At 37.7% G+C, this 17,231-nt stretch overlaps 1 protein-coding gene across 3 annotated transcripts in view; it reads left to right on the plus strand.

Annotated features, from left to right (window-relative positions):
• Positions 1–17,231, plus strand: part of LOC111600519 (DNA-binding protein D-ETS-3) — a 31,133-nt gene that overhangs the window by 9,826 nt on the left and 4,076 nt on the right. The window contains exons 5-9 of one of the 3 annotated variants that reach the window (XM_023316649.2): positions 4,130–4,141; positions 6,290–6,340; positions 9,768–9,827; positions 11,014–11,061; positions 16,001–16,190. In XM_023316649.2, the coding sequence (XP_023172417.2) occupies positions 4,130–4,141; positions 6,290–6,340; positions 9,768–9,827; positions 11,014–11,061; positions 16,001–16,190 (361 nt within the window). Of the gene's footprint in view, positions 1–4,129; positions 4,142–6,023; positions 6,172–6,289; positions 6,341–9,767; positions 9,828–11,013; positions 11,062–16,000; positions 16,191–17,231 lie in introns of those variants that run through there. The other 2 variants (XM_023316650.2, XM_023316651.2) reach the window with 2 other exon arrangements.

The raw sequence follows: 17,231 nt of genomic DNA on the forward strand, positions 1-17,231 counted from the left end.
ACAGTTCAGAATTGAGAAGCATTTCAGGACTCTAGCTGGTGCCCAAAGATAGTTTGAAAGTTTCAAGTTTACTTGAAGATTGTCAGACCAGGCAGAGCGCATCTTCTTAAGTGCCTCTTCGAGATAGGTCTGAAAAGTTGCCTAACAAGTAATATAGGTATTTCTCGAATTTGTTTTACTTTTGTTTTTGTTAACATGGAGGCATTGACAACGTTTTCCGAGCCTTATCAAATAATGTTAACTACCTTACTTTGCTCTTAGCATCTAAAGAATACGCTTCGAGAAACGATCCTTACACATAAACTGCTTCAATTTTATTGGCTTGTTTAGAGATATAAACAAGCGATACTTTCTATTGGTAAAAAAATGTAAAATGTATATACATATAAAAGAAAGTGACTGACTCAACTAAATTCTTATTTTGTTAAAAATTCTATATTCTATATACGCTATATTGGCATTATATTATTTCATTAATATCTTCCAATTTTATGCTCTTTCGTGCATCTACTTAAAAGTCTCTTAAGACATCTGCTGCCTCAAGTGCTTGTATCCGCACTTCCAAGCATCCAGTCTTTGATGATAATAGCATTCTTCTAGTGCACAGCTTCTAGTCATATGACTTCGACCCTTAAGTTAACTTTTATTGAAAGTCCATTTGTCGCTGATTTATGGTACTTCATTGTCACAGACGTTGCCGCCCATTTGATTAACCAAAACATGTAACCAGACAAAAGCTCACATAGCAAAATATACGATGCAATGCCTAAGCCAATGGTTTGAAATTATATATATATATAATTATATATATATATATATATATATATATATTTGATATATGTCACGTATACATCATTCTATATATATATATATATATATATATATATATATATATATATATATATATATATATATATATATATATATATATATATATATATATAGAATGATGTATACGTGACATATATCAAATATCTTAGTATAGTCAGTGGAGTAAATTGACACAATTTTGAAACATTTAATATATTCTGTAGAAGAGTTGAAACAGCAGATTTAATAATTGAATTAAATCCATCAAAATTGCCTTTGTGTATTTCATGAACTATATAAAGCTATTGAAATTGAATATTTATATATTCGAAATATAATAAATATTATAAAATATAATATAATAATATATTAAATATATTTATACTTTTCTTTTCTATGTACATAAATATTTGATTATCTTTTGATAATTTCATAATTTCGTTTGATAAATATGGATTTTCTTGTATGTCTTATCCAGTGTCTTCTGTAAGCTTAAGGCCACATAGTGTTCCTTGAATAGGTAATTCAACCTGGTCAGCATACCTCATATATATATGTTTCCAAGCTCTAACATAAAACGAAATTTCTTGCTTATGTTAATCGTTTAAAAGTATTTAATGTTAATTACAGAAAATTAGAGCAGAGTGGAGCAGATCTAGTCTGTAAAGTAAGAGTCATAGTTGAGTCATAGAACTTGTAATAGAATGAAAATTTCCTATGTAAGCTAGAATTGAGTCGTTTGGCACGCCTATATAGCTGCTCATATCGTACTATAATAAGACGCAATCGCATTCATATGTCCCGCTATAATACCTATTAGAATAATACGCAATTTTCGGGCAGCGTAAAAAATCACGCTGCAGGCAAAATGAGCAATCGCAATCGCTACGACGGCGGTCACAGAAAGGAGCAATCACTTCAAATGCTTTGCCCATGGTCCTGGCCAGCTGCAGAATGCGTCCTGTCATGCCCGCTGGGCTGGGCTGGGCTCTGCTAGGCAGGGCTTTCAGTCAGTCAGTCAGTCAGGCAGTCGTCCAGTTGGCCACGTGCCGTCGCGTGTTATATCATTCATACGTCATTAAAGGCCACGTGCCCAGCTCCTGGCTGTTGTTATTGTAGGCAGTTTGTTTTTGTTGCATAGACACAGGCGCGTTATATTAGCAACAATCTCGCTCTCTCCCTCCCTCTCGCTCTCTCGCTTTAGCTGCCCTTCTGCCTCTCTTTCGCGCAGTTGCTTTATTGAGCTTGAGAAAACAAATCGCAGCGTTGATTGCGTTTCTTATTAACTGCAAATGTTGGTGGTTGCCCCAGTCAGACAATATGCTGACTGTCAAGCAATCTTTCCCTGCACCACCCTGCACCGCTCTGCCCCTCATCCACAATTTCCATGTCATGTTTGTCTTGACGCTCCGTTGACTTCTTCTGGCTGCACACAAACAAATGGAACACGAACCTTCGATGCATTCGACTTGGCTGGTGGTTGGCTCTAAGATGACGCATTTGAACGCCTCTGCCCGCACCATTTCGTGTAGGCGTGGCACTTTTGGCGACTTAGCAACCGCGACTTCAGTGTGGGAGCGGGAGAGGGGCGGAAGGGGCGGTTGCGAATGTTGCGCCTCTTTGCCTTTGCATGCAAAATGGCGGAAACAGCGCCACAAAAGAAATTAATTTAAAGTTTTCGCCACAGAGCGTGAAAATGAAATTACATAATGAATGCAATTAAAATACCAACTAAATTTCGCACAACACACGCACATACACACACAGTCAACGCAAACTGTTTTAGCCAAGTTAACTGGATTTGGTCTACTTCAACCCGCAACCGGCTGCGCCTTTGCCTTTGGCTGCCAAGAACAGCAAATTGCTATTTAGCCATTTTAGATTCCATTAGCAAAAGTTCACACATACACACGCACACACACGCACTTGTAGACAAACATATTTAGTTACGAGGGTGGCTTTAAAAGTAAATTTCTATTTATTATATAGTTGGCATATGAAGCTTCGATAAAGCGTTTAAAAGGTCTTATACTTGGACATGCACGGAACAAAAATATATTGGCTTTGTGCTATGTCGAACTGGTTTTTCTCTCCTTCTATTTGATTGTCTGTTTGTCCCTTGAAATGACAGGAGTATATTGGCTTATGTCCTTCTGCTTGGCTGCCCTTGTGTCTGCATTTCAAAATATTTTTAATATTTTTTAGGCATCAGCAAGGCATGCCAAGCTATACAATAGGCTTATGATTCAGTTTTCATCGAGAATATATCCAAAATGTAAACATTGCCAATAGATATAAATAGTAACTTTAATTCTCTCTATTAGACAAAGTATTCCAACTCATAAAGAGAACTTTGGCTAAGGCTTACTGCGCTCATTTAACTAAGAAATAAAACGTAAGAACTGTTGTTAAGTATATATTTAAGCTATAGATATGAATATATATATGTGATTTGACATGGGTTTGCTATCATATGATGTAGATATGATTAGATATGATATAATGTATACATCATATAATATAGATTTCCCACAATGTAGGAGATTTCATATGATAGGGATATCATATGATATATATAATATAATATGACATAGATGTGATATAATTGTTGTACCAATACAGCCGTAGTCTTTTATAATAAGTTCTATATATATAGTTCAGGATCATATACACTTATTTTAAATAGCTTAAAAATTTTAATTTGATTTCCAATTAATCATTTTCTATTATTATTATCCAATAAAATACATCATGTATTTTTTATTATTATTATTTTTGTTTATTTATATTTTTATTGCTACATTTTTGTACTTGCTGAAAGCTATTTATTTATTCATATAAAATTTATAATTTTATTAATTAAAATTTAAATAATTAAATAAATGAATACTTATTATTTACGATAATTCCTTAGTCATATAATTAAAATTTGCTTGACTTTAGTTTATTTATTAATTTTTTTTATGCATTTTTTAATTTTATATTTTTTATATAATTCAGTCTCAGCTTTCTGCATGTTCTACAACTTCATAAATGCCTCTCGTTGTCTCAAGTGCATCTGAGATGTTAAATGGCTGCCATCAAGCCAAAAGTTGAAGCCGTTCTCCAGATAACTTTTATTAAATAACTGCTTGTCAAAGCAAGGCAACACATACACACACACACACTCACACTCAGACACACACACACTTAGCTGGCACACACATCGCCTTGAGTTGCCAACTTTTTGCGAAAAAGCGAAATTTGTTTTTAGCAGCTCACGAAAAAAAACTATCAAAAGCTTTCGCTGCTCACATGAGTGTGTATGTGTATGTGTGAGCAGCTGCAATTTGTATGTTAACGCCTGTGAATTAGCCACCCAGCTAGCAGCAGGCAGCGAGGCCAGCGGCTAGATTAGCAAAAAGCTGAAATGAGTTTTGCAACTGAAAGAACAGAAAAAAGAGGAAAATAAAAACAATTTCAATGAACTCCAAAATTAATTAAGCCAGGCAAAGGACAGTGGGTGTATATATATATATATATATATATGTGTGTGTGTGAGTGTGTGTGTCTATATCAGTTATTTTGCATAGCTGGAAGCGGCAGAGCTGTGAAAGGCAGCAAGTAAAATTGCACTTGAGCTAAAGCGCAGCTGACGCTGACTGCGACGCCTACGCCGCTGCTGGCAGCGCCGTCAGCGTAGACCGTGCAATCAGCGGCGCAACAACACAATTGTCGATTTGAGCCACAATTCCTGGCAAGCAGCTTGAATGGCCAACACTCACACTTGCAGAGCCAGCTGGCATTGTATTCAGGTGTAACCCAGCGAGCCACCCACTCATACACAGGCACACACACATACAAGCACGCACACCCACGCCCACTTGAATTTCTCCAAGTTGGATTTGTGGGTGTAGTCGCAATGTAGGCGAACGACGAAACGGTAATATCCTTGTGTTTGGTGGAAGGAAAAAGGAAGTGGATAATACATCCGTCCTTGTTGCTTCGTGTCACCCACTAAAAAGGCAACGCCACTTCTCAGTGGAACCGACGCCGACGCTGCATCAGAGGGACGACGCCACTGAGCGAGACAGCACTAGCATAACAGAGCGACAGAGAGTGAGACAGGGAGTGCGAGAGAGCGCGCGTGGGCTGACTGCAACGTAGCTGATTTCAAGTGGAAACGGTAAACTCCTACAAATAGAGAAGGAGAGAGAGAGAGTGAGAGAGAGACAGAGAGTAAGAGAGAGAGCGAGGGAGGCAGTTGATCGATAGTAGAAGTTTCAAATAAAACTTAGAAGTATAAATGTTTGCCCAAAAAAACCATTTGCAAAAAGCTTTCACTTAAGCGAGTGCATGTGTGTGTGTGTGTGTGGGAGAGAGTGAGTGTGTGTGAGTGAGTGTGCGTGTGAGCTAGGCCACACCTTGTCTCAACGCTGATTGGTGCTTGAGCGGAAAAGGGGTGGCTGCCTTTTTGGTGTGGATTATAACCTAAGTATATCCTGGCGAGCATAAAGGACAACAGCAGCGACGCTCACGTCGAACAGAGCCAGCAACACATACACACACGCACACACACAGTAAAGTACACGCACAGCGGCAGGCCAGACAGATAGATACACAAAAGCTGCTGCTGCCGCTGCAACCACCCAACCACCCCCACAATGCGACTGGCCGAGCCTGCGCCTTTCGTTCGAGGGGGTTGTTCGACTCGCTGCTGGCTGGCTGGCTGGCTGGTTGGCAGTGCCAGGATATGCCAGGATATGCGCGATTTGACGACGGAATGGAATCAATTGTTACGCTGCCGTGCCACAGATCGGACGCACAGTTTTCAACAGTCAAACACATCTGAAAGTGATTTACGCTGCGTATACGCGATATATATATATGTGGTATATGTATGTATATAGCAGAAGACAAACACAGTGATTGACACACATATAGAGACACTTGCTGTGAGCAGTGTCCAAAGTGCATTTTGGGTTTAGCTTCGGCCCCGGAAGTGAAGGTGTCCGGTAACGGTAACCGGTTCCGATCGTCACTTTTCCCTTTCCCGTTCCCGTTCCCGTTCCGTTTTCCGGAGCGCGCGCGCGTTTTGACTTTTTTTAAATAAATTAAATTGGCAATTGGACAACAAACACTTGATAGCCCCGTGTGTGTGTGTGCGAGAGTATTTCTGTTAACTGAGGCAGACTAAGGAGCAGCTGCACCGCCGGCAATTGCCGTCGCTGCCATCCACAATGCTGGACATTAAATCATCCGCCGATTATTTGTCGAGATCCACGGGCAGCTTCAGCAATTTCTCAATGCTCTTCGCAGGTGAGTGGGCGATGTGTGAATCCAGCCGGCCAACGGTGATGGGCAATCCCACATGGAATCCAAGTAAATAAATAATAAATATCTAGTCATATTTATTTATTTAGTATGCTAATAGAATTTATCTAGTTTCTGTTCTTCTTCTTCTACTTGCTAACTTTTGTAAATTTCTCTTCTGTTGCAGATTCCTCGTACAAATCTTCGTGGGGCTCCCACAGCTCCACACAATCGCAAGGTGAGCTTAAATAGTTTATATAAAATGTGTATTCGTAGGAGAAAAAATATTTAACATGAAATTTCTTAGTGAACCAAGCTACGTCAGATAGCAAAGCTCAGCATAAAATACTTTAAATTTATTAAAAGTTTAGAGAAATTGCTGTTTAGTCTTATATCTCTAAAGGTTTCTATCTACTCATATCTACATATATGATACAGATTTTTGGTATTTTTCATTCCAATATTTTGATTTTAAGAACAATTATAAATTTGTACGCGCCTTTGATATATCATCTTTGATATATCATCTTATGTATTTATATTTGCTTATATATATATATATATATATATATATATATATATATATATATATATATATATATATATATATATATATTTTAAAATTCTTTATGTATTCATATATATATTTTTAAGCTTCTGCATACTTTGAAGAGGTATTATAATCTTGTGTCAGCATTTTGTTCAACCTGGAAGCATTTAAAAAAATGATTGTATATGATCTTGTTCAGCTTGTTCCTTCGATGTTATATTTAACTGCTCAATCCTAACACAACTTTCTCTTCTCATGCGCAAGAAAAGACACAGGTGGCCAGGTCTCAAGTAAATGCTGTTTCATCATAAGTATTTTGTTTGTGCTCAAAAATTAGTTTTTGATTATTGGAGCCATTTTTTAAAGTAGGCCAATATGAAAGACGAGGAATATGCTCAAGCCAAACAGTTGTCAAAAATTAGCAGAACATACAACGTGATCTAATTTGTGGACACAAGCGAGGGCCATGATGCAGAAGAAGTAAATTCAAATAGATTGAAGACTGAGCAGACAGCTCATATGTGAGCTAACAGAAATTAAGTTTTAATTCAGAGAACAAGCATAGTTTCTTAGGTTATAGTCAAGTTCAACAAAAATGCGTTTCTACTTCTCAATAGATTGATCATATTGTCTAAGTTAATAAGACAAGAATCTCCAGTTGGAAGTGAAAGACGGCCAGATGCGTCAGTTCAGATTCTCCGAAGCAGACATAAGAGCTAACTTTTACTCAAGTATTAAATAATATATAGACTTCTAATCGACACCATTGTCTTAGTGCGAATATGATTCAGCGACTAGAAATGTTAACATAGTAGCAAGGGAGCTCTTAACTTCAATAATGATATTTTATATCAACTACCACAAGATTTAATTTCAATATAGATCATCCCAAGTTAACATATCTCTTATGCTAATACAAGAATATTTGATATCATTAATCTAAAAACTTTGCTACTTAGAAAAGTTTAAAAGATCTTTTTAAAAACTTCCAGACTTGTTAGCTACCAAATGACACCAAATTATTGGCCACAAATCAAGCAAAGGGCACTTGAAAAGCCAATAAATAAATACATGGCTACACACGCTGATTAGCATGCAAAGCAGCCAGCGCGCACACACACACACATGAAAGGGACTCAGTGAACCATGCAAAATGCTATTCAATCTATTGAATGCAAATAAAAAAAAAAAGGTGGGAACAAATTGAAAAGGTGTTGCCTACACGTGTTCTTGTCTATCAGAAAGTCAGTCGGGGCAGTCAAAGGGCTGCGTGGCTGTTAAATGAAGCGTGCAAATAGAAAGAGAGAGAGAGAGAGAGAGACAGTGAGAGCGAGAGCCAGTGAGTGACAGAGGCGAAGCCTGTTCATTGGAGCCTGCATTTAATTAAAATTATATATATTAGACGATCTTCTTAACTTCTAAACTAGCCTCAAGCTAATATCTTAGCAACAAACTGTAAAAGTGTTTAATACGAAATTTCAGCTTCGCTGAGCGTGTCGCAGCCACCCAACCACCGCCGTTGCCGCCTCCCACACTCAAATGCAATCGGGCATCTTTTGTGCTCTTCGCAGTTGAGTGGCTACGCAAAAGCGTAAACCCAAAAATGTCATACAGAAAAGTTGAGTCGCCTCTCTCTCTCTCTCTCTCTCTGCCTCACTCTTGCTTTGTTCTTGTTTTTTTTTTTTATTCTTTTGCACAATGAGTGACAACGAAAACAACAGCGGGTGGTGCATAACCACTGAGCCATGCCCGCACCAAGAGTCCTTTACCCTGCCTGTGTGCTTTGCCTGCGGCTTTAATTTGTATGGAGCGTGAAGTTTGCCGCAACTTTCAACGCTTTTTGACACACCTCTCCTCCCGCTCTCGCAGAGATCTCATCGCATTTTAAATTGAATCGCCAGCGGCATTGTTTTGCCTTCTATACAATCATATTCCATTAAAATGAAAGAGCCTGACGCCTGCCGCATTGCTCATATCACAGTCTCTCTCTCTCGGTCTCTGTCGCTTTGGCTCTCCCAGCTTCCCTCTCCTTCGTAGCCTTTGGCTCTGATTCGCTTTGATGACAGAACTATGATAATGTTTGTGTGCTGCGTCTGAGTTGATGCCTTTGATTGTAAAAACTGACAAGTGTTGTGGGTAACACAATATTAACTGACAACTGGTTGACTTTACGCCTGGCTGCCTTGCCCCAGGCAACCTAATGAGATTTGCTATAGCTATTACAGACAGTCTACAGACACTGTTAGCTTGATCGCTTTGAAACGAAGCTTACATCTTCATAAGCGAGTCTAAAACATAGGCCAATTTGAAAATTAATATTGATAGTAATACATAAGCAATACTAATAGCAATACTAGTATCAATATTAATACTCATACAAATAATTATACTTATACCAATACTGATACTTATGCTAATACTAATGCTAGTGTTAGTAATAATACTAACCAGTACTAATACCAATACTAATACTAATACTAATATCAATACTAATAATAATAATACTAATACTAATAATACCAATACTGATATCAATGCTAATATCAATAGTAATAATATAATAAATATAATAATAATAATAATAGTAATACTTCTACTAATACTTCTATTAATGTTTCGACTAATTCTTATACTAATGTTAGCACTAATAAAAATACTAATATTAATACTAATGCTATTCCCCATACATGCACTAAGACTTTACCTCTGTGACTCAAAAAATCGCTTATAATATTAATCGATTCGATTTGGTTTAGAGGATATAAGTATATAGTCACATATGAACATAACTAGTTAGTTGTATAAAAGATTAAAAAAAGACTTAGAGACGAAGACTTAGAATATTTTAATTATCCATCTTGAATCTATATAGAAATGGACATTAAATATGTTGAGAAAGTTGCTTTATATATGCATACAGATGTCATTCAGAGAAAGACATGCTACATAGCCTAGCTCTAGCTAAAAGATGTTTTCTCATTCATTTATAACTTTATTGCTAACTCTACTCTTTAAACTCTGTATTTATTTTCATTTATTTGCCAGTTTGAGTTTCAATTCTCATTATCTAAGACTCAGCTCTAATATTATTCAAATCGATTTGGAATATTTGCAGGCTACAGCTCGAATGCCTTGAGTATTAAACATGATCCGCACTCACAACTACGGCAACCTGGTGAGTAAATAAAAGAAATAAAAATATGTGTATGTAGCTGGAAAGGCTTTGAGTAGCTGACGCATTAAAGGCACATTAAGAGTAGGTGCTTGAGCTCACGTGCCGCATTGTTTAGCCCAAATTCAAATATAAACAGTGCCTGTCGGCTGTTTACCAACACTAATAAAGTTTTGCAATTGAAACGGTGCGCACGCTGCCAAAGCCACTCGAGATTCGGGCACTCGATGCTTTTTTCATTCCAAATGTATTGAAACAAATACCTCCACTCAATGCCGTCCACTCCAGAGTCCTTTTACACTTACCCTCACGCTCAGTGCGCGCTGCTGCTTTAAAGTGTAGTAAAAAAAGAAACCCTTGGAAAATACTGTCGCAAATCAAAACCTTAAATACGCCACTCGAAGTGGAAATGGAAACAAAAGTATTCGCATTCGCATTCGCATTCGAAGCGTAATGGAAACAATTGAAATGCCATAAAGGATTCTCAATTAGAGCGCAGCCCCAGACGCACTCCAACAAGGCTGCCGAGAACTTGGCTTGCTTTTCTGGTTTTCTGTTTCTGTTTCTGTTTCTATTTCAGTTTTTTTTTATTATATTATATTTTTTTCTGCTGTCAAATTTGACGGCCGTGCCTGAAAAGGACGCGTGCCAGCCCGACTTACTGCCGACGGTCCTGTTTATGCGCATTAAATTGTGCACAGAGAACAAAAGACGGCACCAAACAATGCACACGAGCACATATATGTTATATGCATGTATATATGTCTGCTTTTGCAGAATTGTGTTGTGGCTGCATCGAAGATGTTCGCTAAGTTTTGCTGCCATAACCTCTAGCTCTTGGCTTTAGGCAGCGCTTAAAAGTATGCAACGTTTTTTTAGCTTTGCTCTCAACCAGGAAACGCGCGCCGGATAATAAGTGAAATGGATATGCCAAGTCTATATGCATTATATATACATATAAAACACACACACATACACTCGCGCATACATACATAATGCAGTTTTGGTAATGCATTTCATTTCATCAGCGGAAACGCAACTTGCCCACGTACACATTTCTTTTTCCTACTGCATTTTTATGTGTAATGTATTCCGTTTTGGCAGGTCCTTCATTAAAGGTCCTTCATTTGCATAAAACACACACACATAAGAGCCTAAAAAACTAATGGCTTGCCACCCTCTATTACAGATCCATATCAAATGTTCGGACCCACCAGCAGCCGACTCGCCAGCTCAGGTGAGTTTGAATAATCACAAAAGCATAAAGATACAGGTGCTTAGATTAAGTTGAATAACGTATAAAGCGTTAAGGGGTTCTCTCTATCGCCATCTCTGTCTCTCTCTGTCTGCATTATCATATCAATTTCTGGCCGAGATTCGGCGCACCCTAACAAATTAACCCGTTGCATGCAAAGCAAAAAGTCTGAAAGAGCTCAACCCTGCGGGCTTTTACACTTTTCTAATTTATGCGAAAGGTGTTATAAACTTCTACTTTTTGTTTTTTTTTCTTTTCCATTTTCATTTTCGGAATACATTTATTATTCGCATGCGTGTGTCTAAGCGCTGCAGTGGGCGTGGCCAGGCAATTATTTTTCGTTATTTGACTTGAATTGCATTTGTCTGCAGCACGCGCCCAAAGCCTGACTTTACAAAAACTATATACATTTCTATATGTGTGTGTAGTCGTACATATAAAGTAGTCTCTAGTTGTAAAAAGGGTTTAACAAAGGGTTAAAAAGTAGGTGTGCATCTATCACTTATGATTAATGGCTAAAGTCAAACTGAGAAATATGTTCGGAGAGCTAAAAAAAATCAGTTAAAAATGTCAAATGATAAGGAAGACGAGGCCTTGAAAAATATGAATAAATTAAATTAAAATATATTATATATGTATGTAAGTATATGTGTATATGAGTATATGAGTTAAGCAAAGTATATGAGTTAAGCTTCATACTTACTTACTTACTATATAGAGACATTTCAAGGTACTAGACTTATTTGGAGCCTAAGCTCGATAATTTTTTCATTGAATATATTTGGGTAAAACTAAATTTTCATAATTTTATTGTATAAATTAGCTTAAGCTGAGGATAAATTAAAAAATGTAAGAAATTTTAGTTATTTCTTAGTTTTATATATAAAAAAAATATAATTTAATAGTTAAATTTCTTAAAGTAAGTCTAACAATTGCTTAGGTGCGGCAGCTAGATCTTGTATTCCTGCCTGCATCGCTCGCTTTAGTACAGTTTTGCATAGTTATGCATTGCTATTACACACTTTTATGTCTTGTTCAAAAGTTTTTAAAGTTTAATTGAAATTTTGCCCTGCTGCAACGGAAAGTTTGAAATAAAATCAATAATTTTTATTGATCCTGCGGCTGCATGAGCTTTGTCGCCATTGTTGACCACTGCTCTGTCTGTGTGTGTGTGTTGCTGTGTGGTTTGGCACCCCTCTAAATAGTCGCCCCCATTATGCCCCCACGCCACGCCACGCCCCCGCCCTAAGCAAGCGGCGCACAAACATGGCGTTTGAACGGAATTAGCATAAAAAGTCAGACGCCCAACATTTTCCGGCGCGACATTTACACGCGCCGAACGCCATTGCTCCCCACGCTAGCTGCCTCTCTTTTACACTTGCTATACCTTTTTCCCTCACTCTTGCTCTCTTTAGCTGTCCCTTTCTCGCCCAGTCTGTGTGCTGTGTTTCTTGTTTAGGCTTAGGCCGTTGCCAAGTTGACTTTAACTTCAAGTTAATCGCAAAAGCTCACTGAGAAAAACACATACACATGACCCGCACACACACATAGATACACACACACACACATACACACACACATGTACACACGTGTACCCACATGGCCGTGCGCTTTCGCTTTTTGGGTGGCAAAAATGCTGTTTTTGATTAATTATGGCTTCCTTTGGACACGGAACCGCTTTGTTAGCCAAGTCCGGTCTCAACTGCACAGCTCGCGCTCCTCGTGCCTCGTACCTCGCGCCTTATTTGCATGCAGACACAGCTGCAGCCGGTGCATGCAACCAAAACAGCATGAATAAAAAAAAGTACTAAAAAACAACACTAAACCCTAAAACTAGCTCTAGTCGTGACATAATTGCCAGCCACAGCACAAAAACTTGTTTGTAATTAAAAACAGGCAAAAGAGAAGGAACACAAGCGCAGGGAGCCGCAGCCTCTGTCGGCATATCAAAGCAACATTTCCACAGCTCCCTGCAGCTAATTACTTTGCCTTTCCCACTTCTTCTGCTGCCGCTTCTTCTTCTGCTATTTCTTTTGCCAAGCACACATATTAAATTAGCATTTCTTAGAGTCGACGGCGCCAACGTCAACGCCTTTGTGACCAAATTGCCTGCAAATTGGTCAGCAGAGGTGATGACAGCAGCTGCTTGGGGCGTGTGCAACTGGAAGATACCTCTTAGTTTGGGCAGAGATAAAGAATAATTTCGAGGATATATTCGAATAAAAAAATGTATTAAGATACTTAACTTAAATTAAGACAAAGAAAATAGAACGAGTTGTAAGTCGAGCCGAAGCATCTTTGACTTTAAATTTAATTGGGTTGAAGAGGGAAACAAACTTTGCAGCTTGTTCCTAGGAATAAGGAACACACAGCTCAAACTAATTTATTTAGTTAAGAATATTATAATATAATAATATATAATATACAGAAATATAACGCTTCTTGTATATGAAAATATTTATTATTTTAAATATTTTTCAAAAGCGCATATGAATTGTTTCATAAAAAATTATAAAATATAAAAAAAGGTAGATTTTTTTTTGATATAGCATATACCAAATATAAGTCACTATATGTCTAGAATATGTTAAACTAAACGAGGGTTGCTTTCAAAATAGTGCGCGCCGCAATGTAAGCATAGCAAAATTTAATCTTAGGCGAAAAATTTTTCTTGGATTAAGTTCGTCTTGCATTATGTCACTAATTGTCGAGAGAGATAATTGAGACAATTGTAAAAAAAGATTCTTGTGCAAAGAATTGTTAAAGAGATTTAGCCGCAGTAGATCATCATCTCTCCGCGGCTGAATTTCTTCAAAATTTCAGCTTCGACTCTTGCAGCAATTAGCACCCAATTGTTCATGGAATATAGTATATATGCTAGCGCCACTAATGCCCAAAGATATCTCTTAGTTGAAACCATTTAAGTTTAATCTATTGCTTACTTATAAAAGGCACAGATGGATAAAGCCTTCAGCTGTACTGGCCTAGAGTTCAAGCTTACATCTATTAGCCGTCATTAGGCTTGCCAGCTGGAATAGCTTGGCCCATTGTTTTTGACTTAATGGCGTGTCAATTGCTTGGCACGCCCACATAGCTGACTGAGTTATCACTCATTCATGTCATCATCAACATCATCATCACCATCATCATCATCATGTTGACACTTAACACATTCTCTTGACCATGATTTGCAATTAACGCAATATTCATGACGTTTCTCACACATGAACAAACAGAACTCAGAACTCAGAGCTCAGAGCTCGGGTCTCAGCCACCGCCCGAAGGGTGAAACTCAACTTCTAGCTTCCCAGGGCTGTCAGGGTTTTTCAACCCCCAGCGAGCAGTCTTTGTGTGTGTCCTTTTTTACGAAAGAAGGAGAGACAAAGACAGAGACAGAGAGAGTAAGAGGGAGAGGAAGAGACATTGTTCTGGGGCTGGGCCTAATTGCCAAATGATTAAGCGATTTATGATGTCTGCGTTGAATGCGTGCCGAATCCTTTGCACAATACGAAAATCATAATTTCGTAAATGTTTTAGCACGCACAACAAAAGAAAAATCAAAGTGTGCTCATAAATATATATATAGAGAGAGATTGTATAATCACCGCGACGACATTTGGTTTCTGATTTGTGCTGCTAAAAAGTCAAAGGTCAACTGAAGATGTCTGAGCACACATGCGACTTAAATAAACCCATAATGTGTATCTATTTCATATTAAAACTAGATTTGACTGTATCCTTGCAATAATATTTAGCAATTAATTTAACATGAAGGTATATATTTAATGACTGATTAATAGGAGTTGCTCTTAGCTTGATTTGCTTATTGCCTGCTAATTTTTACATCATTTCTAATCAATAACTTAGCATTGAGCTTAACTAGTCGTCTGCCTGGTAAAGACTACTTATCTTCCTGTTAAATATTTTACAAGCAGTTCAAGGAGCAGTGATAGTTGCTTAAGTAAAACGGCTTATGATGGTCATTCTATTTCTATTAAATTGTCGTATCATCCTCACTTACATTTAAATTAAACTGAAAAACATTTTAAAGGAAAAATCTCCTATGGTATATTTCAATATTTCTGCTGTAAGAATATCTGATAATCATTCTGATTGTCCGCAAGTTCAATTATCTTAGATGAAAATGTTTTCTTAATACTTAAAAATACTTTATATTGAATTACTATTTATTCTGGATTACAAACAACTTAAATTTTGCCAACTTTATATGAATTTCTCTTAGTCAAGAAATATTTTTGTGTCTAAGAATATAAGGCATACGATATTCGACAACTCAGATGAGGTTGTGATATCATTAACTATATATTATATAAAAGAACTTTCATTTGAAAGCTTTGAAGCTTTTTCCGCTGTAGAACTCTTTTATATATTAAACTATATATTTTTCATGCTCACACATATGTATATTCATTTATGATAAGTCTGCTTTCCGCTCCAGTCTTCTTTCATATTTACTACTAGCTATCATATATAGCAAATTGTAAGTGCTTTACATTTGCACTTACATGCCATACCATTTCCTTCGACTTGTCTTGCCTTAATCGTAAATCTAAAATAGTAGAAACTTTTCGACTGCGCTCAAGCTCTCTGGCATTACATAAATTTGGAGCAGGATAGCCTCTTGGCAAGAGCACAGATGCCCCTCTGGGACTTGGTCAAGTGGTTGTCGGGAGTTGAGCAGCGTGTCGGAAATACTTTATGGCACTTTTGCATGCCACAAAATGCTTAGCTTTCGGGTCAGTCAATGTTATATAATTCCATGCCTGCCTGCTTGCCAGCAGTAGTGGCAAAGGATATGCCTTTTTGACGGACATTTAGGCAGCCAAAATACTGGCATTAAAGAGCTTTTGTATTTCTATTACAAACATATTCCTTACATTTCTATATATTTGCTTTGCAGGCTCGGGACAGATACAATTATGGCAGTTCCTGCTCGAGCTGCTGTCGGACAGCAACAATGCCAGCTGCATCACCTGGGAGGGCACCAACGGCGAGTTCAAGCTAACCGATCCCGACGAGGTGGCCCGCCGCTGGGGCGAACGCAAATCGAAGCCCAACATGAACTACGACAAGCTGAGTCGCGCCTTGAGGTAAGTTTCTCCCTAGAATTGGGGGTTGTTTTTCTATTCCTTTTTTATCTATATTGTTTCGTGCGCTCGAGTGCTGCTAATTAGTCCAAGTACTCGCAATCTGCAAGTATCTGCCCAAAAATGTGGGCATGTGTCCAATTTGTGCCCAAAATCTGAGTCTCATCATTGTCGATTGATTCGATTCGAGGCTGATTAGCTGCTCTGATAACAATTGGCCCACTAAATGAGCAGAAAATAGCAAAAAAGGAGGTGGCTTAAGTAGCAGATAAAACAGACAGGAAGTTTGGGGTGTAGCACACTGCACAATACTCGTTTCAGCTTAAATTTGTTGTTGAAATGATTAAAGGAAGAGATATAGAAGCGAGAGGAAAATACGTCCACTGACTGCGTAGTACTCGTGCAAGCTGCAAGACCTGAAATTATTTTAAAAGAAAAAATTGTCAACAACTTTTATATGGAAGAGCTCAGAGATTGCGTTACTAATAAAATTTTCAAGCTATATAAAATATAAGATCTCTCAACTCTTTATATATAGGCTTCACAGTCAGTTTGATTGACAGATAGAGTATTCATCCCTTCAATCAAAAAGAAAAGAAGCCAATATACTCTCTACCCACCTACACGAGCAAGTATTCAGCAAGCGCTGACCTATACAGCTTATAAGTGGGCGTGTCCCTTTCAACAAATTCAATATGAAATTGTTTTTGTGCGCCGAAATGTAATCAAGAAAAAAAATAGAAAAATGTTACGAATAAAAATATGAAATCTGGCAATCTAATTGCTGTAAATGTGATTGCTGACCCAACCCTGTACGAGCCACAACCACGTCCCAGTCCAAGGCGCTGGCCAACTGTTCTGTTGTGGCCTGTTTGCGCAACGCATTGCCAGAAACATATGCACAACTATTTAAATATTTGCGCAACGGTCAATTTGCTAAGCACACAAAGCTGAAATTCAAGAAATTTATATATATATATTTTTTATTTTTTGTTCTGAAAAATGTTGGCAACCCTTTTCGGCTACTTGAAAACTGTCAGTTGC

The sequence above is a fragment of the Drosophila hydei genome, unplaced genomic scaffold (genome assembly GCF_003285905.1).
Source record: "Drosophila hydei strain 15085-1641.00,03,60 unplaced genomic scaffold, DhydRS2 tig00000283-arrow-arrow-pilon, whole genome shotgun sequence".
In the NCBI taxonomy this organism is placed as follows: domain Eukaryota; kingdom Metazoa; phylum Arthropoda; class Insecta; order Diptera; family Drosophilidae; genus Drosophila; species Drosophila hydei.